At 41.7% G+C, this 17970-nt stretch overlaps 1 protein-coding gene across 1 annotated transcript; it reads right to left on the bottom strand.

Moving 5' to 3' along the window:
* Nucleotides 1–367: 367 nt before the first annotated feature.
* Nucleotides 368–16199, bottom strand: LOC103534354 (cytosolic phospholipase A2 epsilon-like). Its single transcript, XM_030451656.1, has 20 exons — nucleotides 16129–16199; nucleotides 13687–13759; nucleotides 12845–12981; nucleotides 12325–12456; nucleotides 10968–11008; nucleotides 10249–10291; nucleotides 9411–9483; nucleotides 9039–9208; nucleotides 8818–8898; nucleotides 8017–8054; nucleotides 7083–7218; nucleotides 6323–6459; nucleotides 5719–5941; nucleotides 4466–4580; nucleotides 3974–4111; nucleotides 3449–3556; nucleotides 2568–2759; nucleotides 1931–2097; nucleotides 1377–1563; nucleotides 368–576 (listed from the first exon to the last, which is right to left on the bottom strand). The coding sequence occupies exons 1-20, from the start codon at nucleotides 16171–16173 to the stop codon at nucleotides 368–370; spliced, it is 2445 nt and encodes an 814-aa protein (XP_030307516.1). The 5' UTR covers nucleotides 16174–16199.
* Nucleotides 16200–17970: the final 1771 nt, after the last annotated feature.

The following is a 17970-nucleotide window of genomic DNA, read 5'->3' as shown; positions in this document are numbered from 1 at the left end:
CAAAGTACAAGTCATGCTAATAAAATATTCTTTTAATGTTGTCTGAGCATTTTAGACTTAAATATTTCTAACTCCTTCTCGAGGCAAGTAGCACCATGATCATCTTAGCACTTTCTTCCTTATGTCTGTCCACCCTCTGTTCCAAACAACGAATTGCACTCTGCTGTTGTAGCTGAATTGCAATGAATTGCTGCAGTGAAATTCTCTGGAAAAAAAAGTTTCTTTATTCAGTCAGTGTCTTCATTCACCTGAGACTGCCATTCAATGAGGTTGAGCAGGAATCCTTTGAAATCTGCTGGCCAATTGTAAGGGAGCTTCAACCTCTCGGCGGGCAAAGGGACACAAGAGCATCCTCCTTCATCTGACATTATTTCCTTTTCTGCCTTTTCCGTGCCACTGCTGTGTGCAGGGCCTGCATAATGAGATCTGCATTGTTCAGGATGTTGTATTCACCCAGCTGAACCAGATGGTCAAATGCCTTCTCAGTGTATTGGACTGAATATGTTGAATAAGGGGAACAGCAGCCATAGAGATCAACATTGCCATCTTCCATCTCTGACTCTGAGCGCTTCTGGCCTAGGAGAGAAGAGAGACAAATGAGTGCTTTGAGGTGGGACTTACTCCAGTCATAAGCAAGCAATCTCTTAACAGATCAGGGGAAAGAGATGCCTCTCCACAGAGAGAGTTCATAATCTAAACCACTCCTCAGGATTTTTAAAATAATTTTTCAAACAAATAATTCTTTTTCAAACTTAGAGCTCAGTTAGAAAGCAGCTGCTTCACATGAAGTGGGGAGAAAAATGCTGATTACTCTGTTTAGATGTGTCTACACTGAAGTTCTGAGCTGTGTCTGTTGCTCTTAGAGGTAAAAAGTTACCTGCAAGCTAACTAGCTTAGAATAATAAAATCATAGAACCATCTGGATTGGAAGGGACCTCTGAGATCATCAAGTCCAACCCTTGATCCACTGTCGCTGCAGTTACTAGACCATGGCACTGAGTGCCACATCCAGGCTCTTTTGAAATATCTCCAGACACGGAGAATCCACTACTTCCCTGGGCAGCCCATTCCAATGGCTGATCACTCTCTCCGTAAAGAAATTCTTTCTAATCTCCAACCTAAACCTCCCCTGGCACAACTTGAGACCCTGCCCTCTTGTCTTGCTGAGAGTTGCCTAGGAAAAGAGACTGACCCCCCGAGCTTGGGGACTGAAACAGGACCACCATGCCAGCAAATCTGACAGTAACTTGAAGCAAGAGAGAGATTTGATGTATTAAATGGGTAAACAGTGAACTTTAGGTGTTGGAATATTAAATAGATTCCCTTTAATAGGTTGTCTGAAATGTCAACCTTTTCTTATATGCCTGAGTACTTACCTGGTGCTTTGTATTTTTTGAAGGTATCATTAATTAATGGGAAAAATATCAGCACTGGTGCTCCTGGAGTCTCAGCACCATCAAAGAGGTAACATTCCTTCAGGTTTTTCCTATCTTCTTCACTCAAGTCCACCTTGGGAAAAAGGATTCCCTGCTCCGAACAATACTTGCAGGTCTGGTCCAGAGCCTGGGTCAATGGATAGAACAGTACTAAGACTTAAAGAGGATTTCAGGACTCAAGATTTCTTGAAGTCCAGTAAAAAAGAGAGAGTTTTCCAAGCTAGCTGTGTGAAAGCTCTGTAACCCTCACTGGAAAGCACTGCATCAGTGGAGAAAAGACTTCTTGTGTTCCCTGAACACAAAACAGTTGTATCAGACAACAAAACCAAATGAGAACATGCACAGCCTATAAACAAAATATCACACCGTGGCATTAAGCTAAAAATGCTAATTGTTAAGACATTTAGTAGGGTTAATATTGAAAATGCTTAAGTGTTAAAAACTGAGAGGCATGCAGCTCCTGAAGAAACAGAGATGGTTTTAATTCCTCTCACCTGTGTCTGGGATCCTGCACTGTAGTTTAAATGCAGGATAACATCCACCTTTCTCTCTGGCTTTAACAGTGGCATGACACTTGTATTGATGAAAAATCCTGTATCTACCAGAGACAGGAATTCCTCTGATTGTGTCAGCTCATTAGGAAATGTGTCCAACACAGTATCTGAAAGGAAAGATACTTCTTTCTGTAAGTGCAATAGTGCAAAAACTGCTTAGCCTCAATTCCACTCTTACACCATGACCACAGAGCCCTAAGATTATAAACTTTGGGGAAGGGAGATTCAATGTACCCCTCCTCTTCTGCCCTCCCAGCTCCAGTCACACAGTTTTGGACCCGCTGTGACATTCATGAAAGGGTTTTCTTGTGCCTACGCACTGACTGTGTCTTACAGAAATGGTGGACTACAGACAGGACCTGGTGCCCCTGGCTCAGCAGATGTGTGCCACCAGCAAACCACAGGCTTGGAGCTCAACACCACTCCATCCTCCATCCCAGTGTGCCACCAATGATTGACAATGCTAGTGTGGTTCTGCCCAAACACGGCCTCTGACCTTGAAGTTTAATATCAGCTCTGTGTTTTCATTTTGTTCTGTGTGTTTATTCTCTCCTCAGGCACACAGATCTCCTCTCACCTTTCCATCTGCAGAAGTGCTTGTTTTCCAGGTAGTCATTGTGCATCTGGAACCCTTTTAGGAAGTTGTGCTCCTGGGCAAGGCAGAGGCGGTCGGTGAGAGCGGAGCGCAGAGCGCTGCCCAGGGGGCCAGGAGGGGTGAACAGCCGAGTCCTCAGCTCATGAGGCTTCAGGGGTAGGAGTGGTTCCTCCTCTGCACAGGGAAAAGCTGTTAATTTCTACCTGCCTAGAGCAAAGTCATCCCCCAAGATTCAAGGTAAGTAAAAAAATAAATAAAAATAAAATAATAATTAAAAAAAAATCGGTCTTTATTTAAAAGGCCTAGGATGAAAAGACTCAGCAGTAATCACAAGTGACCAAATGAAAAAGAAAATAAAATGCTACTTGTTTCTTGACAACCAAATACCACTTCCTCACACAGGCCAAACTTGGATGAAAAACAAGACCCATTATCAGGCAGCAATAAACATCTGTGTACACCAGATACACGCACACTTATGCAACAGACTGAATTCAGGCTTTGGAAAAGGGGAATTTTTGTCCATATCTGTATTACAGTAGCTCATACTTGGAGCAGTCAAATGGTTTTTGCTTTATCAATGATTTACACACCAATCTTACTATTCTTGAACATTTCACCCATCTGCAAACATCAGCACTGAGCCTTCAGTGAACGTATAGCTCACGGGACTGGATCATGCTTTGCAGTATGAAACTTAGAATCCAATGTCTTCCAGAAAGGCAATGTGGCCTTTGAATAAAAACTCCAAAAAAATACCAAATGTATGATGCACATCTCACATAGCAGAAGGTTGTGAGCATTCATCTAACGATTAAGTCTATCTAATAGTGAATACACCCAAAGGAAGTATGATAATTTACCTATATTGTTAATTTTGTCCCGGGTCCACCTGTGCCAGAAATCTTCTGATGAGTGGGATAAATTCCATATGTATAACACATTCAGTGAAAATAAACTGCTCCACACACCTGTAAAGGAAAAGATTTCTAACTAAAAGATTCACACATCACATATTACAAACTGTTACTGTGAGAAGAAATTCAGGGTTTACACTTTTCTTTAGTTTGTTTTAAATGGATGTGGTGCTACTTTTATTTGGCTTCTGTGTTTTTAAACAATAGGTTGGTATTGAGATTTTGTCCTATGGTACTTTGGGCTGGATACTTATTTTAATGGATTGTCAGATTTATGTGAATTGATATGATTTTAAGATCTTGGGTTTTCAGAAAACAAAACCAAACGACCAATATCACAAGGCCTGTACAGAAAGAAAGGATGAAAATTTGCAGTCTGAGAGGTCTGACCCAGTACTTTCTTGCTGCTTAGTTTATATAGATCACAAGTAAAATAAAAATCCTTCAGGTATTTTTAAGACAATTGTTAACCTTCTAAGAAGCAGATCCTGGACTCGGGGACCTTCTTCATCAGCCGACCCATGAAGAACTCACTGCCAAAATCCTCAGTGCGAACAAAAGCTCCATATTTTTGCAACCCCACCTCATAAGGGGTGAACTCCACCCATTCTGTGAAAAGGATTGGAAAAAGTTTTCATACAGCCCCTTAGCTGTAGATAAAAACGAAGTTGCTATCATGGGAATGAAAGGAGTGAAAAATTAAAATAATTTCTGCATTTCAGTCTAGACCTGTAGCAATCAGTTATAAGCATGGTACAAATGGAAACTAATGAGCATGAAAAGTCTTTGGGATATTTTTGACTGCTGAATAGACAGTCAAACCTTTACCTGACCACAGGGACATTCCATGGACACACAGCTGAAGTTCTGAGCTTTAAATAAGAGGACTTTTCATCTGACAATACTGTCCCAGGATTTATCAGCTTCACTATAAACACATATGAGTCTAAGTCTCACAACTACCTTTGAAATCCAGAGTGCTATAGTTGTTCTTGACATTGACTGCAGTATAGATGGGCAATGGGTTCTGACCACGATCCAGGGCCCGTTGCTGATCAGAGAGTCTGTGGTTGTCTTTCTGTGATCCCAGAAATAAGGTTACACCAAGATGAAAATTAGCACAGGAAGGTCTGCATCTAAGCATGTGGGGCAGAAAAATTTCTGCCTTTATGGTATAAAGGGTGCTAGGCTTAAATTCTGAAATGTTCCATTTTTTCCAGATTCCTGTAAGCATTCTGTTATTGAAATACCTGCAGACATCTGATTCATTAAGGTAACGTCTAGAAGTTTCCTATTTCTAAATAAAATGTATAACATGCAAAAAAAAATCTTAAAATATAATATTTTGTTCAAAATGTTGTTATTGTAGTTTTCTCAGAAAAAACGTTGTAGTGGAACAAAGCAATCAGACGCCTCTGATTACCAAGAAGTGGGTGTGAGCCGGTATCAAATCCACCTGTGCCCAATTAGGGCAGGTCCCCTATTTAGCATGTGCAAGACCAGGGGGCCAATAAAAGGTGAAACTCACAGCCACAGACTAGCTCACTCCCGAGCACTGTATTAGCTTTATTGCACCACTAGCGCTCATCGCCTCCAAGGTGAGATTCACAGCCACAGACTGGCTCACTGCTGGGCTAGTCACGAGAGAGGCTGGTAGCTCTTTGAGCACTGTATTACCCTCATTGTGCCACTAGTGCTCATCGCCTCCAAGGTGAGGCTCTCTGTGGAGACTCAAACCCGGGGCTTTCGGCATTGCAGTACTGGGTCTGAACCAGCTGCACCACGAGAGCCTCACCTTGGAGGCAATGAGCACTAGTGGTGGAATAAAGGTAATACAGTGCTCAGGAGTGAGCTAGTCTGTGGCTATGAGTTTCACCTTTTATTGGCCCCCTGGTCTTGCACATGCTCAATAGGGGGCCTGCCCTAATTGGGCACAGGTGGATTTGATACCGGCTCACACCCACTTCTCGGTAATCAGAGGTGTCTGATTGCTTTGTTCCACTACAAAACATATCCAAAAGAATGTTTATTTCCACAAGCAACAATGCTTATTTCCAACGTGGTTAAGTATTTAAAGCACTGCCACCAAATGTTCTGAAATCAGCTGTGAATTTGCATACTCACAGTCTCATAACAAACAGAAAAACATTTTCTCCAGAAATTAATTTTCAGGAAGTTGTAAGCCACTGTAAATGCAGGTCTATGACATACTATACCCCATCATGCAGCAAAGATTCCAGGACAAGCCCCCAGAGATCTATAAAAGATGTTTTGCGGCCCTCTTTTTTCCGTTGATATAGCTGCTTTTTGTAATACTTCAGGTAATGGAAGGAAAGGGAATTTATTTTGCATTTTGTCATATGTTTTCGAGCCTCGCTGATTTGCTTGTCAAGATCATTTTGTGACCAGTCAGCATCTCGGTACAAGTTTGACATGGTCCTAGAAAGAGGAAATATATATTGAAGAAGGGAATAAATGCACCAGGATTTGAAGGAGGTAATGGCTACATTTTATGTTTTCTTTTAAGGTATTTTGAAATCATGGTCCCTAAGAAACTATCACATTTTCCCTTTGAAATCAGAGTTATTACCCCTGTCAAAATGGCTTGAGGAATTTTCCAGAAGCTGCTCTTATAAAACCACTTATTTTCATGCAAACTTTGTTACATCCCTAATGGAAAGACTTCAGCCTGACAGTTTTGCAAGATGATCAGAAAAACAGGACTGCTGCAAAGGTATCACAGGACTACTCCACATCAGACCCAGCCTACTTCAGTGCATCAGTGTCATCAGGAAGACTCCAGCAGAGAGTTGTAGTTACCAGGTAGTCCCAGACAAGCCAGTCAGGTACGTGGCACAATCCAAGAAGTTGAGTTTCTGGAGTCCCCGCAAACTGCCGTAGAGCGCTGTCAAAGATCTCATCCCTCCTCCCGTGGTCATGATGGCCACCACTGGGGTCTGGGCAACATGCAAAGAGTGAGGTGTGAGACAGTGGGTTTCAGCAGAGACCTTCTGCTTCACAAAGCCTGATAAACATCACAAGTGCCCAGATACAGACTTCTTTCCAAGTGATTTCTACTGAAACGTAAGCTACTGTTTGTTTTGTAAAGCATGACAGGAATAAAAGTGATGACAGTTTTTGCTTAGATAGGTGACACTTGTCTCCAATGTGTTCAACACAGATATTTGGTAAAAAACAAACCAACCAACCGAACAAAAACACATTAATTCAAACCAAAGATAACAGTAAGAGAAAACATCAGTTGTGAAGACAGGATTTAAAAGGAAATCTCGTGGGTCAGGGAAAGGAGGAAGGATTATCAACAAAGATAACAGTAGTAGGGTAAAGTCTGTAGAAGATGCCATTTCTATATAAGGTATATCTAGCCTGACTCGAACTCAGGATAGCACCTGCAAATGGCATGAACAGAAGAGTAAAATGAGACATATGGGCGGTATTGGAAGGATACATAAGTCTAAAGATAAGACCAGAAAACTGGGAAGAAAAAGAGGTCATATTATGCTGTTAGCTCCCCATGGCTAAGCTCTCATGAGCTGCTTTGAATGTTTGACCTACAGACCTGGTGGTCCAGCAGATCCTCTTCCAGCTGCAGGATCTTCTTCAGAGCAGGAGCAATGCACTTCTGTCTTTTGCGTAGAAATTCCTGCTCTTGCACACAAAGGTCAAACCCTAAACGCACATCAAGGTGGTCTGGGCTGGAGCAGAGATCAGGAAAAGAAGAATATTCTCTTTTATTATTGGTAGACAAACTCATTTTCCAATACAAGGAAATAAACAAGATCTACAAAGTACTGCATTTACAGGAGGAGCTTTCCCCACACTCCCCAGCAGGATGATGGAAAAAGAAACTGCTAAATTTCTGAGTGATTATCAAAAAAAAAAAAAAAAAAAAAAAAAAAAGACAAAAAAGACAAAAAAGACATTCCTGTCTTATTCCAGATAGTTTCTGAGACATCTGCTGTCTGGTTTCTCTCATACTTTAGCCTGCACTGAGAGCTGTGTGGAAAATCTTCTCACATTTGTCTTGAAGTGGGTAGCAAAGTTTACCTACTTCATGACCAGTAGCACCAGGTGATCAGCTGCACTTTTATACAGCTTTAAAGAAATGGTTAAAGTCTGCTCTGAACATAAAACTGACATAGCTGTGCTAAGATAATTAGCTAGTAATAATATTTCTACTATCTCATGCATTTTTTTTCATGATTTGTGTCTTTAATATAGAATCATAGAATTGGCTGGGTTGGAAGGGACCTCAGAGATCATCGAGTCCAACCCTTGAAACATCGTTGCAGTTGCTAGACTGTAGCACTAATATAGATTATCTACATGTATTGTTGATTTTACACATGTAGTTTTCTTTCAGCTCATGTTAATTCCACATCACCTGCTCACACAACCTACTGCCCTGTTGTCCTTCTGTCCAGTAAAGAGCAAGAGGGGAGATGAGTTTAGCTAAGGATGAATTAGCCTCCAAGACTGGCCAAGGCTCTTACCAGTCTTCAGCCTTTGCATATAAATCAAATCCTTTATCCTGTAAAGCAAGAATGCAAAGAGTGTAAGTATGACAGCCTGCCTTAACACTCCTCCTCACACCTCTGGGATGAATTTCAGCTTGTTCAGTCCTAGCAATACAACTACACATTGGGAGCTCTGATATCCAGCAGAAGACATGAGCTGACCACATTGGCTTATTGTCAGGGAAATGTTTCTGTAATTCCCAATGGCTTCCAGTGAATGTAATTCCTGAGGACAACTGAGTCCAGAAAAAAGTAATGATAATGTACACCTTATCTATCCCCACCAACATTACCTCTCTTAGGCAGGTAGCCAGGCTACAGTCACTCTACTACAGCACCATTTGCTCCTCCCTTTCTGTCCCTTGTACCCCACACCAGCCATCATCTGTGTTCTTTCAATCTAGATGGATAATTTATTCTTTTTAATCCATGAATCTAAAGGTGCTTTGCAAAGCACAGTCACCATCAGCAAGAGACTGGCACTACCTCAGTTAGTTCAGGTGCTCTACTGGTGTGTGAGATGGAGAAAAGAAGAGCCTCTAAATTTAGCATGAAGTAAGATCAGGATGGAGTAACATGATTTCCCATATTCCCACACCCATTCAAACAGAACAAGGCACAACCTGGCCTTTTCACTTAAATACCCACTACTGTAAGATTGTGGCATTTTTGTCTGCAGGTTTTCATCGTCAGATGATTACCCCCCTGATAATCAGAGTGATGCAGACTTCCACCCTCAGGTTTCTCAGCCTTTCCCACAAAAGAGCAGACACTTACCTCTGCTAAGATAATTTTTTTTCCATTTAGGAGGGAATGAAGCTCCATATTTGGAGAGCCTGTACCATACATATGTGAGCACTGAAAAAATACAAATATACCTCAGTTTATATTGTAGGGAGTGCTACTTTCTTCCCACAATACAAATTAATATTACTATTTATGACGCATGTTTCTTTACATGACATTATTATGCTTTATAAAGTTTGGTTTTAACATACCAAGGATGGAGATGGTTTCTTCCCTGGTAGCATAACATCCAGCTTTGGCTGCCTGTACCTGGCATAGTGGAATTTGGCAGGAGACAAGGAGCTAAAAATCAGATCAGATCGCAGCATAATTTCTTGGGTGCCCTCATAAGAGCCTTGTACTTTAAAGGAGAATTCTTTCTCTATGAAAGTGACATAAAAGCAGACAACAACAAATTTTTATCAAAACTGGAAATGAAAGTTCTTATGAAGTCTATCACAGTGCTGTTCTCATGTTTGGGGATGTGGGGTTTCATCATTTGTACACTAAGCCAGTTAAGCCAATTGCCTTCAAAATATTAGCCTGTCATTATTTAAAAACAGCTGAAGGAGAAATAATCTCACTTGAGGAAGATTTCTTCTTCTTTTTCTTCTTCTTCTCAACCACCTGGACTTCCAAGGAGCAGATTTTGCGAGACTGTAGGAGACATAAAAATAAAATGGCTCATATCAGGGTATTTTCCACCCTGAGATTCTCTCTCCTAATTTAAACTCCTGCTGGTAGGGATACAAATGCTCCACAGGCAGTGGACTTTGTCCCAAGGAGAACATTTTATCTCCACAGCAACCTGGATACCAGATGCTGGCTGGAACAGGAGGAGTCTTTGAGAAACTGGACACAGCCAGGGCAAGGCTGGGAGTGAGCCCTGGATGAACAGGGCTTGCAGAAGGGAGAAGGTAAGGACAAAGTGAAAATCAGCAGTCTCAGGATCCCAGCAGAATCTGATTTATAAATAAGTAATAAGAGGAAACAGAGGTAATAAAAGAGAAAATGGCAAGGTCAGAAAGTCCCTCTGTAAAAAGCAGAGTTAGGAATGCAGGACATGATGTGTGCCTGGGACAGGACAAATCTTGTTGCTTTGGCAATATAGGAATTTGGAAGGAGTGATGTCCCAGGGAGAGTTCACTGCCCCACTGATGTCTCAGACCTAAACCTCTGCCATCTGTTGATTTTGCAACACCAGAATGATACTAGTATGGGGGATCTCCCTGCAGTTCCAGGCACAGCCTCTCCACCAATGCCATCCATGAGGATGTTCTGTGAGACAGATGATGAAGAGGGAAATCACAGAGTTTCAGTGCTGGCTTTGGTTGTTCAAAGTGTCTAATGGCCTGATGGCTGTGAGACAAGTGAAAAAAATGTGGCAAGAGGACAAGAAAGATGATGACACATAACACTCACCACTAGCACTCCATTAGTAATGATGGTTTCAGGAGGACCTGAACTAGGAAACAGAAAGAAGAATAATTTTTTTTATAACTCAGTATAATTACAGTATAATTTGTAAGCCACACCCCTACTCCTAATTTTCCTCTTGCATATTTTTAGCTCTGTATTGGATTTGAAGAAAAGTGCCAGGAGTCTTTTGGTACAGGTTTTCTCACTTTACTCTGGCAAGGCACAATCATCATCCTACTAGCTTGTCCAGTCCTGCAGCTCAGAAAAAAGTACTGCAGGGCCAAGGGCCAAATCATGTAGTGAGCTTATCCTGAGCCTTAAATGGAGACAGCAGATCCTTTCTCCAAATCCAGGACTGCTAAAGGACTCGGGGTCAGAAAGTCAGTGTGTTATTCCACGTTATACTTTGAAAGGAGGCAAACTCCCCTCTGATCTCTAAAATATGACAGAAGAGCAGTCCCTGTGTTCTGGCCTTCAAAAGTAGTCATTGCACTTGACAAAAAAAATGTTTTAGTATGTTCTCTCTGCCTGCCTAAAGTTCACAGTGGGTCATCCAGGAACACTCCATTTATCCAACAGCTCATAGTCCAGATTCCTTGGGAAACAGAATTCATCATCAGCATTAAGGATGATCCACTCTGGACAATTAGACTAGTTTATTCACACCTGTGAATTGCTGGGGATTTTTTCTGCAGATTATGTTGCATTTCATGTTTACTCACATATTATCCAATGCAAATCCCACCTCTAGCTCCTGTTGTCTCTGGAAAACAAAGAAAGGAAAATGGCACCAGTCTACTGGCAGTTCCCATGATGGAAGCTCTGATTCTGGCAATACAGCTACATATGCACAACTTGTGACTGGCAGAGAATTTAAAATAAATGCACCCAGCACCTTCCATCTGTGTGTCTTGAGCCTCAAGATTCTTTATTGAGAGGAAGCTTCTGGATAGAAGTTTTCAACAAAGAAAGTAATTGACTTCTCTAGTTCTGCTGGAGCACAAGGCACAGAGCCAGGCAGAGGTGCTGCCTCTTCCTGACCCAGCAGAGAGAGGTTCTGCTGCAGGGAGCAGCCCGAGCCCTCTGGTGCAAGGAGGGGGAAATCTGTTAGAGGCAAAGCATCTGTGGAGGAGGACAACCTCTCTGGCAAGGTGTTGAGGGCTTTGGGGTAGAGATAAATCTGACATTAAGGCCTGGTCTGTGGGCTGGTGTAGAAAATATAATCCCTAATGGAAGGAAACACAGGAGGGAGGAAAACAAAGGTGGGGACAAAAGGAATGATGAACAGAGAAGAGATATCATGCTGTAGGTTACTTAGTTGCTCAAATTACATATTACATTAAAAACACCAGAAAAGTCTTAATAGTGAATTATAATGAGCTGAATGTTGTTATTTTACCAGGGCCTAGTGGAAGACCACACACTGCTCCTCCTCAATTGCAGATGAAGAAATGTTCAAATAAGGCATTTAAAGCTAATAAACTGCAGAGTGGAGTTGGGGTGTGTGTAGATAAGGTAATTAATCAACCAAGGGAACTGGAGGGAACTGGAAAAAAAGAGGGACATACTGGGAGGTGGGATGTGTGACTTTCAGAGCCTCCCTGGGTGTTCAAAATAGAAATATTTCAGGTTGCACAGCTGAGTGGCATGACTTAGACACCTTATTTAAACACCCACACCACAGTCCATAATTAGCAACCAGTCTGGTTCAACACTTGGTTATGATCACAGAGTTAATAGTTCCTAATTACTAGGTTAAGTAACAAGCTATGACAAAATGTACCATGCACTGGTGTGGATACAATCCTTGATCCTTGATGGGGGCAGGCTCAGCAAAGTGACAATTTTGTAAAGACACCTAAAGCTTGGGGGCCTCTGTGGCCAACACCAAACACTCCAGTATCCCTACAGATCCAGGTGTGAAGAGGCTTTCCCATGTCAGAGTGAAAAACAACAACTTTTTACATGGATGGACAGTTTGTATGTAGGAGGGAAAACAAAGATTTGGCCAGTAACATTTTAGAAAAAAAGACAAACACATTTCTGCCAATCTATTCCATTTCTTATTTCAGATCTCACCTGTGAATCACACTTGAAGTGCATGAAGACTTGCTCTCCTAGGGAAAGTCTGGCTATATCAAAGCACACTGTGAAGAGGTGGTCATCTTGAGTAATCACATCCTTGTCATAGAGTGCCAGCTCCAGCACATTCTGGGAAGGGAAGGACTTTAGAAATGTTTCAGGTTTTATTTAAAGCAATCCTGAGGACAGCTGTCTCAGCCAGCTGCTGTGAGGAGTGGGAGGAAGTAAAGAAAAGAGCAGCAAGGGAAGGAAAGGGGAAATCAACTCTATGCAGGCATCTGCCTACAAGGAGGAATGAGAGGAAATCACAGACATCTCCAAGGTCACATTCTACCTGTGGCCAAGAAAGATAAGTGTCTTTCATGACAGGGAAAACCATTGTAAGGATATGTGTTATTCTTGCATCTTCCTTCATCTTTCCTCGCCTCTTCAGAAAATTACTTTTTCCTTTGCAAAAGGATAAAGCCTGGCAGTTTCTCCTTGGGTCATGGTTAACAGGGAAGTCTCAGCTCAGTACCTTGACCTTACTCTGGATCCTGAAGTAGAAAGTCTCATTCCAGACTGGATCTTTGCAATTCTTGATTATTTTAGTCTGAAATTTGTCAGCTGAAGCAGTTGGCAACCATAGGCTCACGTAGCAATCAGTCTGAGTTACTGTATGTTAAAAAAGAAAACATCTAAAATGGGGGTATGCTTTAGAAGAAAGAAAGTATTGAATGACACGAAGCTTTGCTTTCAAAGAGAGACAACATGATACATGATGACATGTCAGTCCTACACAAACATTCTAAATTACATAATGGGAATGGAGAAAAAAAAAAAAAGGACATGAGTCTTCTCTGAATAAAAGCAATTAGAGATATAACAAAAGCACTAAAGCCAAAGTGATAGCTCCTCCTTCTGTGTTATCAAGCAAATGTTTTAGCCCAGGATTCAGGAAGCAAAGTGATAGCTTCTATTTTAGCCTGACAGAATACTGAACAAGATATATATATAAAAAAAAAAAAAAAGAAATTCGATTTCTGCATAAGTAAACCTAGAATCTTCTATTCTATTTCAATTGCAGACCATCAGAATTGAACCTACAAAAAGTATCATTTAATGGCCTTTTATCTGTGAAAGGTGTTACACAGGGAACTGTGCAATTGGTATAGCTGTGACCTTACAGAGTTATCTCTGCCCATAACTGAGATGATGCAAAGAAGAGCAAAATGCTGTGTTCATTGCTGGAACAAGCATGCCAGGGAGAGGACTTTCTCCATCCATGGAAGAAATCTAGGAAGGGGAAGGACTTGGAGTAGGACTAACTAGCACCCCATGAAGGTTAAGGGGACCATACAGAACATTACAAATACTTACAAACATCTGCCTGGTGAATATTTCTTGCTCTTATGACTCTTATAGTCAGTAAATAACACAGAGATGATTCTATCTGCAAGGACAAAAAAAAAAAACCAAACAAAAACCAAACAAATCATGCAAAAAATAGGAATTAATGCTAAAGGCAGATATCATTTTGGAAAACAGAAATAAGCAGGTCACAAACAACATATTTCAATTTTCTGTGACTATGAAATAAGCAGTACATTTATTTTCCTACTAATACCTAAATCAAGTGCTGTCAGACTTCTCTGCTTTTATAGCATGATATGTGAATTTGTATTATTGTATTGTATTATTATAATTGTATTATTATATTATTATTATATTTGCTACCTGATTAAAATCAAGCTGTGCAAAATGGTAAGATACAGTTTGGGAGAATATTTACTTATAAACCAAGTAAACTCTTCATGTGGGGAGTTTCTTTGGACTGTTTTGCATAAGAAGTACAAACAAACCATTTTATGCCTGATAAGAAACTCTTGTCTGTGCCTTTTGGCTTCCCTCTTTCCTATCAGCCCATGCCTCTGACATTAAGGCCTCATGTTTGACTTCTTAGTTTCTCACATTGCTGTTCCAGCCTGATGTTGGAGCCCAACATATGCTTTCTCCTTTCACCATAAAATAATCAATGAAATAACATTATTACCAATTTCCTTTTATCTGTTACCTTTTATGTCTACTGTCCCACAAAGGGGGAAAAGACACAGAAATCAGCAGCAAAATTGCTGTAAATTGCTCCAGAAGCATTAAAATAGAAAAGGTCTTTAAAGCAACTACAGAGCCTTGAACAAGTACCAATGCCACCTGCTTACCCCACATAAACTGGAAAAAAAATTGCTATAAAAAGACCATTGTCAGACCTGGAGTGACTGATTTTGTCAATCCAACTGGGATGTGACACAGGCACTTGCAGGATCAGGGCTTTTATTCTGGTTGGCCTGTCTAAGCAAAGCAATCTATCATGGACTGTACCAATAATGTGCCATGCTTAGTGCCCATAAAAAGTGCATCTGTATTCAGATATGGAACATAAATCCATGTGATGTCTCTCCTAAGCTTCAACCTGAGTGTATTAATGCATGCAGCTGGGGCTAATGAGTATATGTTGTTGAGACTGAGAGTATTTAGCAAACAGGCTAATGAAGAAACAGGGAAAATTAGCCATCAGGTCACCAAAACACTCCACTAGGAAAAGGCACCTGTGATATTTGTGGTGTTCAGCAGCACAGCAGGTGACTAGGGGTGAAAATCAAGGGTGTCAAACCACTGCTAGGAGTACAAAGAGTAGCTGTGGGTGAGACCCTCAAAGGCATTTGTATTCATTGTCTAAAATCCAACTCCTGAGGCACAGAAATGACCCAGGTTCAGGTGGAAAGTATTCAGGAACTGCAGAACTGGTAAGTGCCAGTGGCTGGCTTTGGAGAGGGCACTTTCCTGGAAAGGCTCAACTCAGTTTAGGGGATTGGGTCCCCTGGATGGGGCTTGTGATGATCCCGAAGCACCAGGGAGATAGTGCAGGTTGAGCGAAGACCTCAGGCATGTGGATGTGCCTTGTCATAGCCAGGGAACCTTGGCTTAGACATCACAGAAGTATAAATAAATGGCCTAAATCCCACTAAAAGCATGAGTTTTGCCTAAAAAAAATGTGTGAGGGTTGGTTTGTTCTTCTGAACCTGCTGTGGTCCCTGCAGTGTAGGGAACTGTTGTAGGGAGTGTTTTCTCATCTTTACATTTTCCATTCAACTAATCAACAGAAAGGGATGGCTCTGCCTTAATCTGGAGGCACAACAATTACCACTTAGCAACATAGCTCCAAACAGAATGAGTGAAAATTCCTAATTATTACTTAAAAGCCTCAAACTAGAGAGAACAAGGTTAAAAAAAAATAAATAAATCTTATTCAGAACATCTATAGCCTTCTCATTTCCTAGAGGAAAAATTCATATCATGTGACTGAAGTCTCCTGGAAAACTATTAGGGCCTTTCAGAAGAAGAAGAAGAATTTGTCCAGGAAATCAGGTGCTGAAATCCCACTTCAAGATTGTGCCCTACTCTTACGTGGGAGTTAATGGCACAATTTCAGATATTCCTTACCTACACTGGCAGTAAACTTGCCCTCATGCTTTAGCAAGGCATATGTAGCAGAAAGCCTACGCAAACCTACCCTCTGAATGATATTAGTCTGGTTAAAACAGGAGTCATTTCCCACATGCCAAGGTTAGAAAACAGCATTAAGGCTTTAACATGAAGCAAGACTACCTAAGTGAAGTAAGCTTCAGAGTTTCACAGAAGGAGCTGCTCTGGCAGCTAATTAGACTGCTTGGCAAATGCTGAACCCTGTCTGCTCACACCCAGGCTCCACCCAGAAGAAAAGTCTCTTACAGTTTTATTTTTCTTACTTCTCCTTTCGGGTACCTTTGTAACAGGAGTCCGCTGGTCCCCATCAGCGTCTGGCTGCATAATTACTTCTGCTAGCTCACTAGTTTGAGGGATCAGCTCCTGCAACAAGAAGAAGGGAACACGTTACCCCTGGAAAAGCCACCCTGCCTCTTAAAAGCCATTCTCATGGCCCTGCACAACAGCAGCAAAGGGGAACCCATGGCCAGCGCTGGGGGCAGAGCCCGGGCAGGTGCCGGCATTTGCTGCTGTGCCTGCCTGAACCCTGCCTGCACCCACAGAGGCGTAGCAGCCAGGGTGAGGCCCACCCTCTGCATGACACAAGGGGAAGGAAGGCAGCTCCTGGCCCCAACTATTAAAGGAACAGCAAACCTGTCTCCCATAAACACAGCCTGTCATTACTGTTTCACCTCGATGCACAGCTCCGCACTATTTAATCCTTAGGTCGCATACATGGCGTTTCTAACTGAAGAAACCCCCCAGATATACACTCTGCTCCCCTTGTAAATAAAGTCTTACTTCCCAAGTAGTCTCTCCTTCCTTCTTATGGCTTGTTTTAATTTTTTTAAAATTTTGATAAGGAGTTCTCAAAGCACAGTCTTTTTCTCCCTGTGCATTTACAGTCAATGACAAGTGGTGCTATCTTTGCACCAAGTACACCAGAACTGCCTGAGATCCCAGACACCTTGCTTTGCTCTGCACCCTGCTTACCTGAGGCAAAATATGATTTTGCTCCATTGTGGTCTCTGTCACACACACGTCCTGTATCAGCTGTGGCAGTGCTTTTTCACATCTTCCAGCTTCCACAGACAATAGCTTAAATGTCTCATATGCAGGTGAGCAACTGTTTTATAAACTGACTCAGAGCCCCACCTCTACACCCAGTTATTCCCCTCCCATTTTCTTATGGTAGGAAACAGAATCCGGTTGTCAAATTATGAAAAAAACACCTTTGCCCTGTACAATAGCTGGAATTATGCTGTTTGCCCAAGAGTGACCAATGGCTAACGGTAAGACAAGGATGCCCTTTTATCTGAGCATTGAACTTGCCACTTAGCAGGACCTCAAAGCCTACAGAAGTACAGAGCCCAGCAGCAATGCATTAGTTGGATTTTGGTTACCTCTAATAGTAAAAAGGATAAAACAGCTAAAGGAAAAAAAAACACAAAACAAACAAATGCTACAATACTTGCTCTCAGACTAAACTGGCTCTTGAAAAAGCCAGTTTAAGTGTTTCTAAGTCTCATCAAATCACTGTAGAGAGATCCCTCCTTTCCTATGCCTCATTATTATTTTTATTTCAGGATGAAGACTCCTGAAGCAATGACTTTCCTTAGTTCAGCTCCACCCCCTGGGAATCCTTCTGCACCACTTTCCGGCTCAGACTGACTCTGGCTGTAGTCTGGCAGCATTTCAGCACCCATGTTTGACCCAGTGAACCCTGCCAGCCAGAGGAAACACTTACACTGACCTCAGAAGACCTCCAAAGGCTCCACTGCCCCTGTGCCTGCTCCTGAGAGCACCTAGCTAACCCCTAATCTTTTCAAAACCAGCACAGCTCCCAGCTCACTGGAACAGGACAAAAAAAGGGCCATCAAAGACCTTAACACATCAAAACAGATCAAAACCACTGGGGAAAGGGAGTACTTTGGCTTCCCTGCTCTCCTGATATACTGTCTACAAGAAGTTAGCCATTCCCTGAGAAACCTTGAGCTTACTGGTTAAATACTGTTGCCAGGCAGCACAGTTCCCCTTTGCACTTCCCATGCAGAAAAGTCATCAGAGTCCATACAATAAATTTTTGCTATAGGCTATGTCATTTCACAATGCAGAGAAGAGTTGCATCTACAGACATATTTC

Source organism: Calypte anna, chromosome 5A (assembly GCF_003957555.1).
Source record: "Calypte anna isolate BGI_N300 chromosome 5A, bCalAnn1_v1.p, whole genome shotgun sequence".
Lineage (NCBI taxonomy): Eukaryota > Metazoa > Chordata > Aves > Apodiformes > Trochilidae > Calypte > Calypte anna.
The sequence above is the reverse complement of the archived record's forward strand: the minus strand, read 5'-3'. Positions and strand labels throughout refer to the sequence as shown.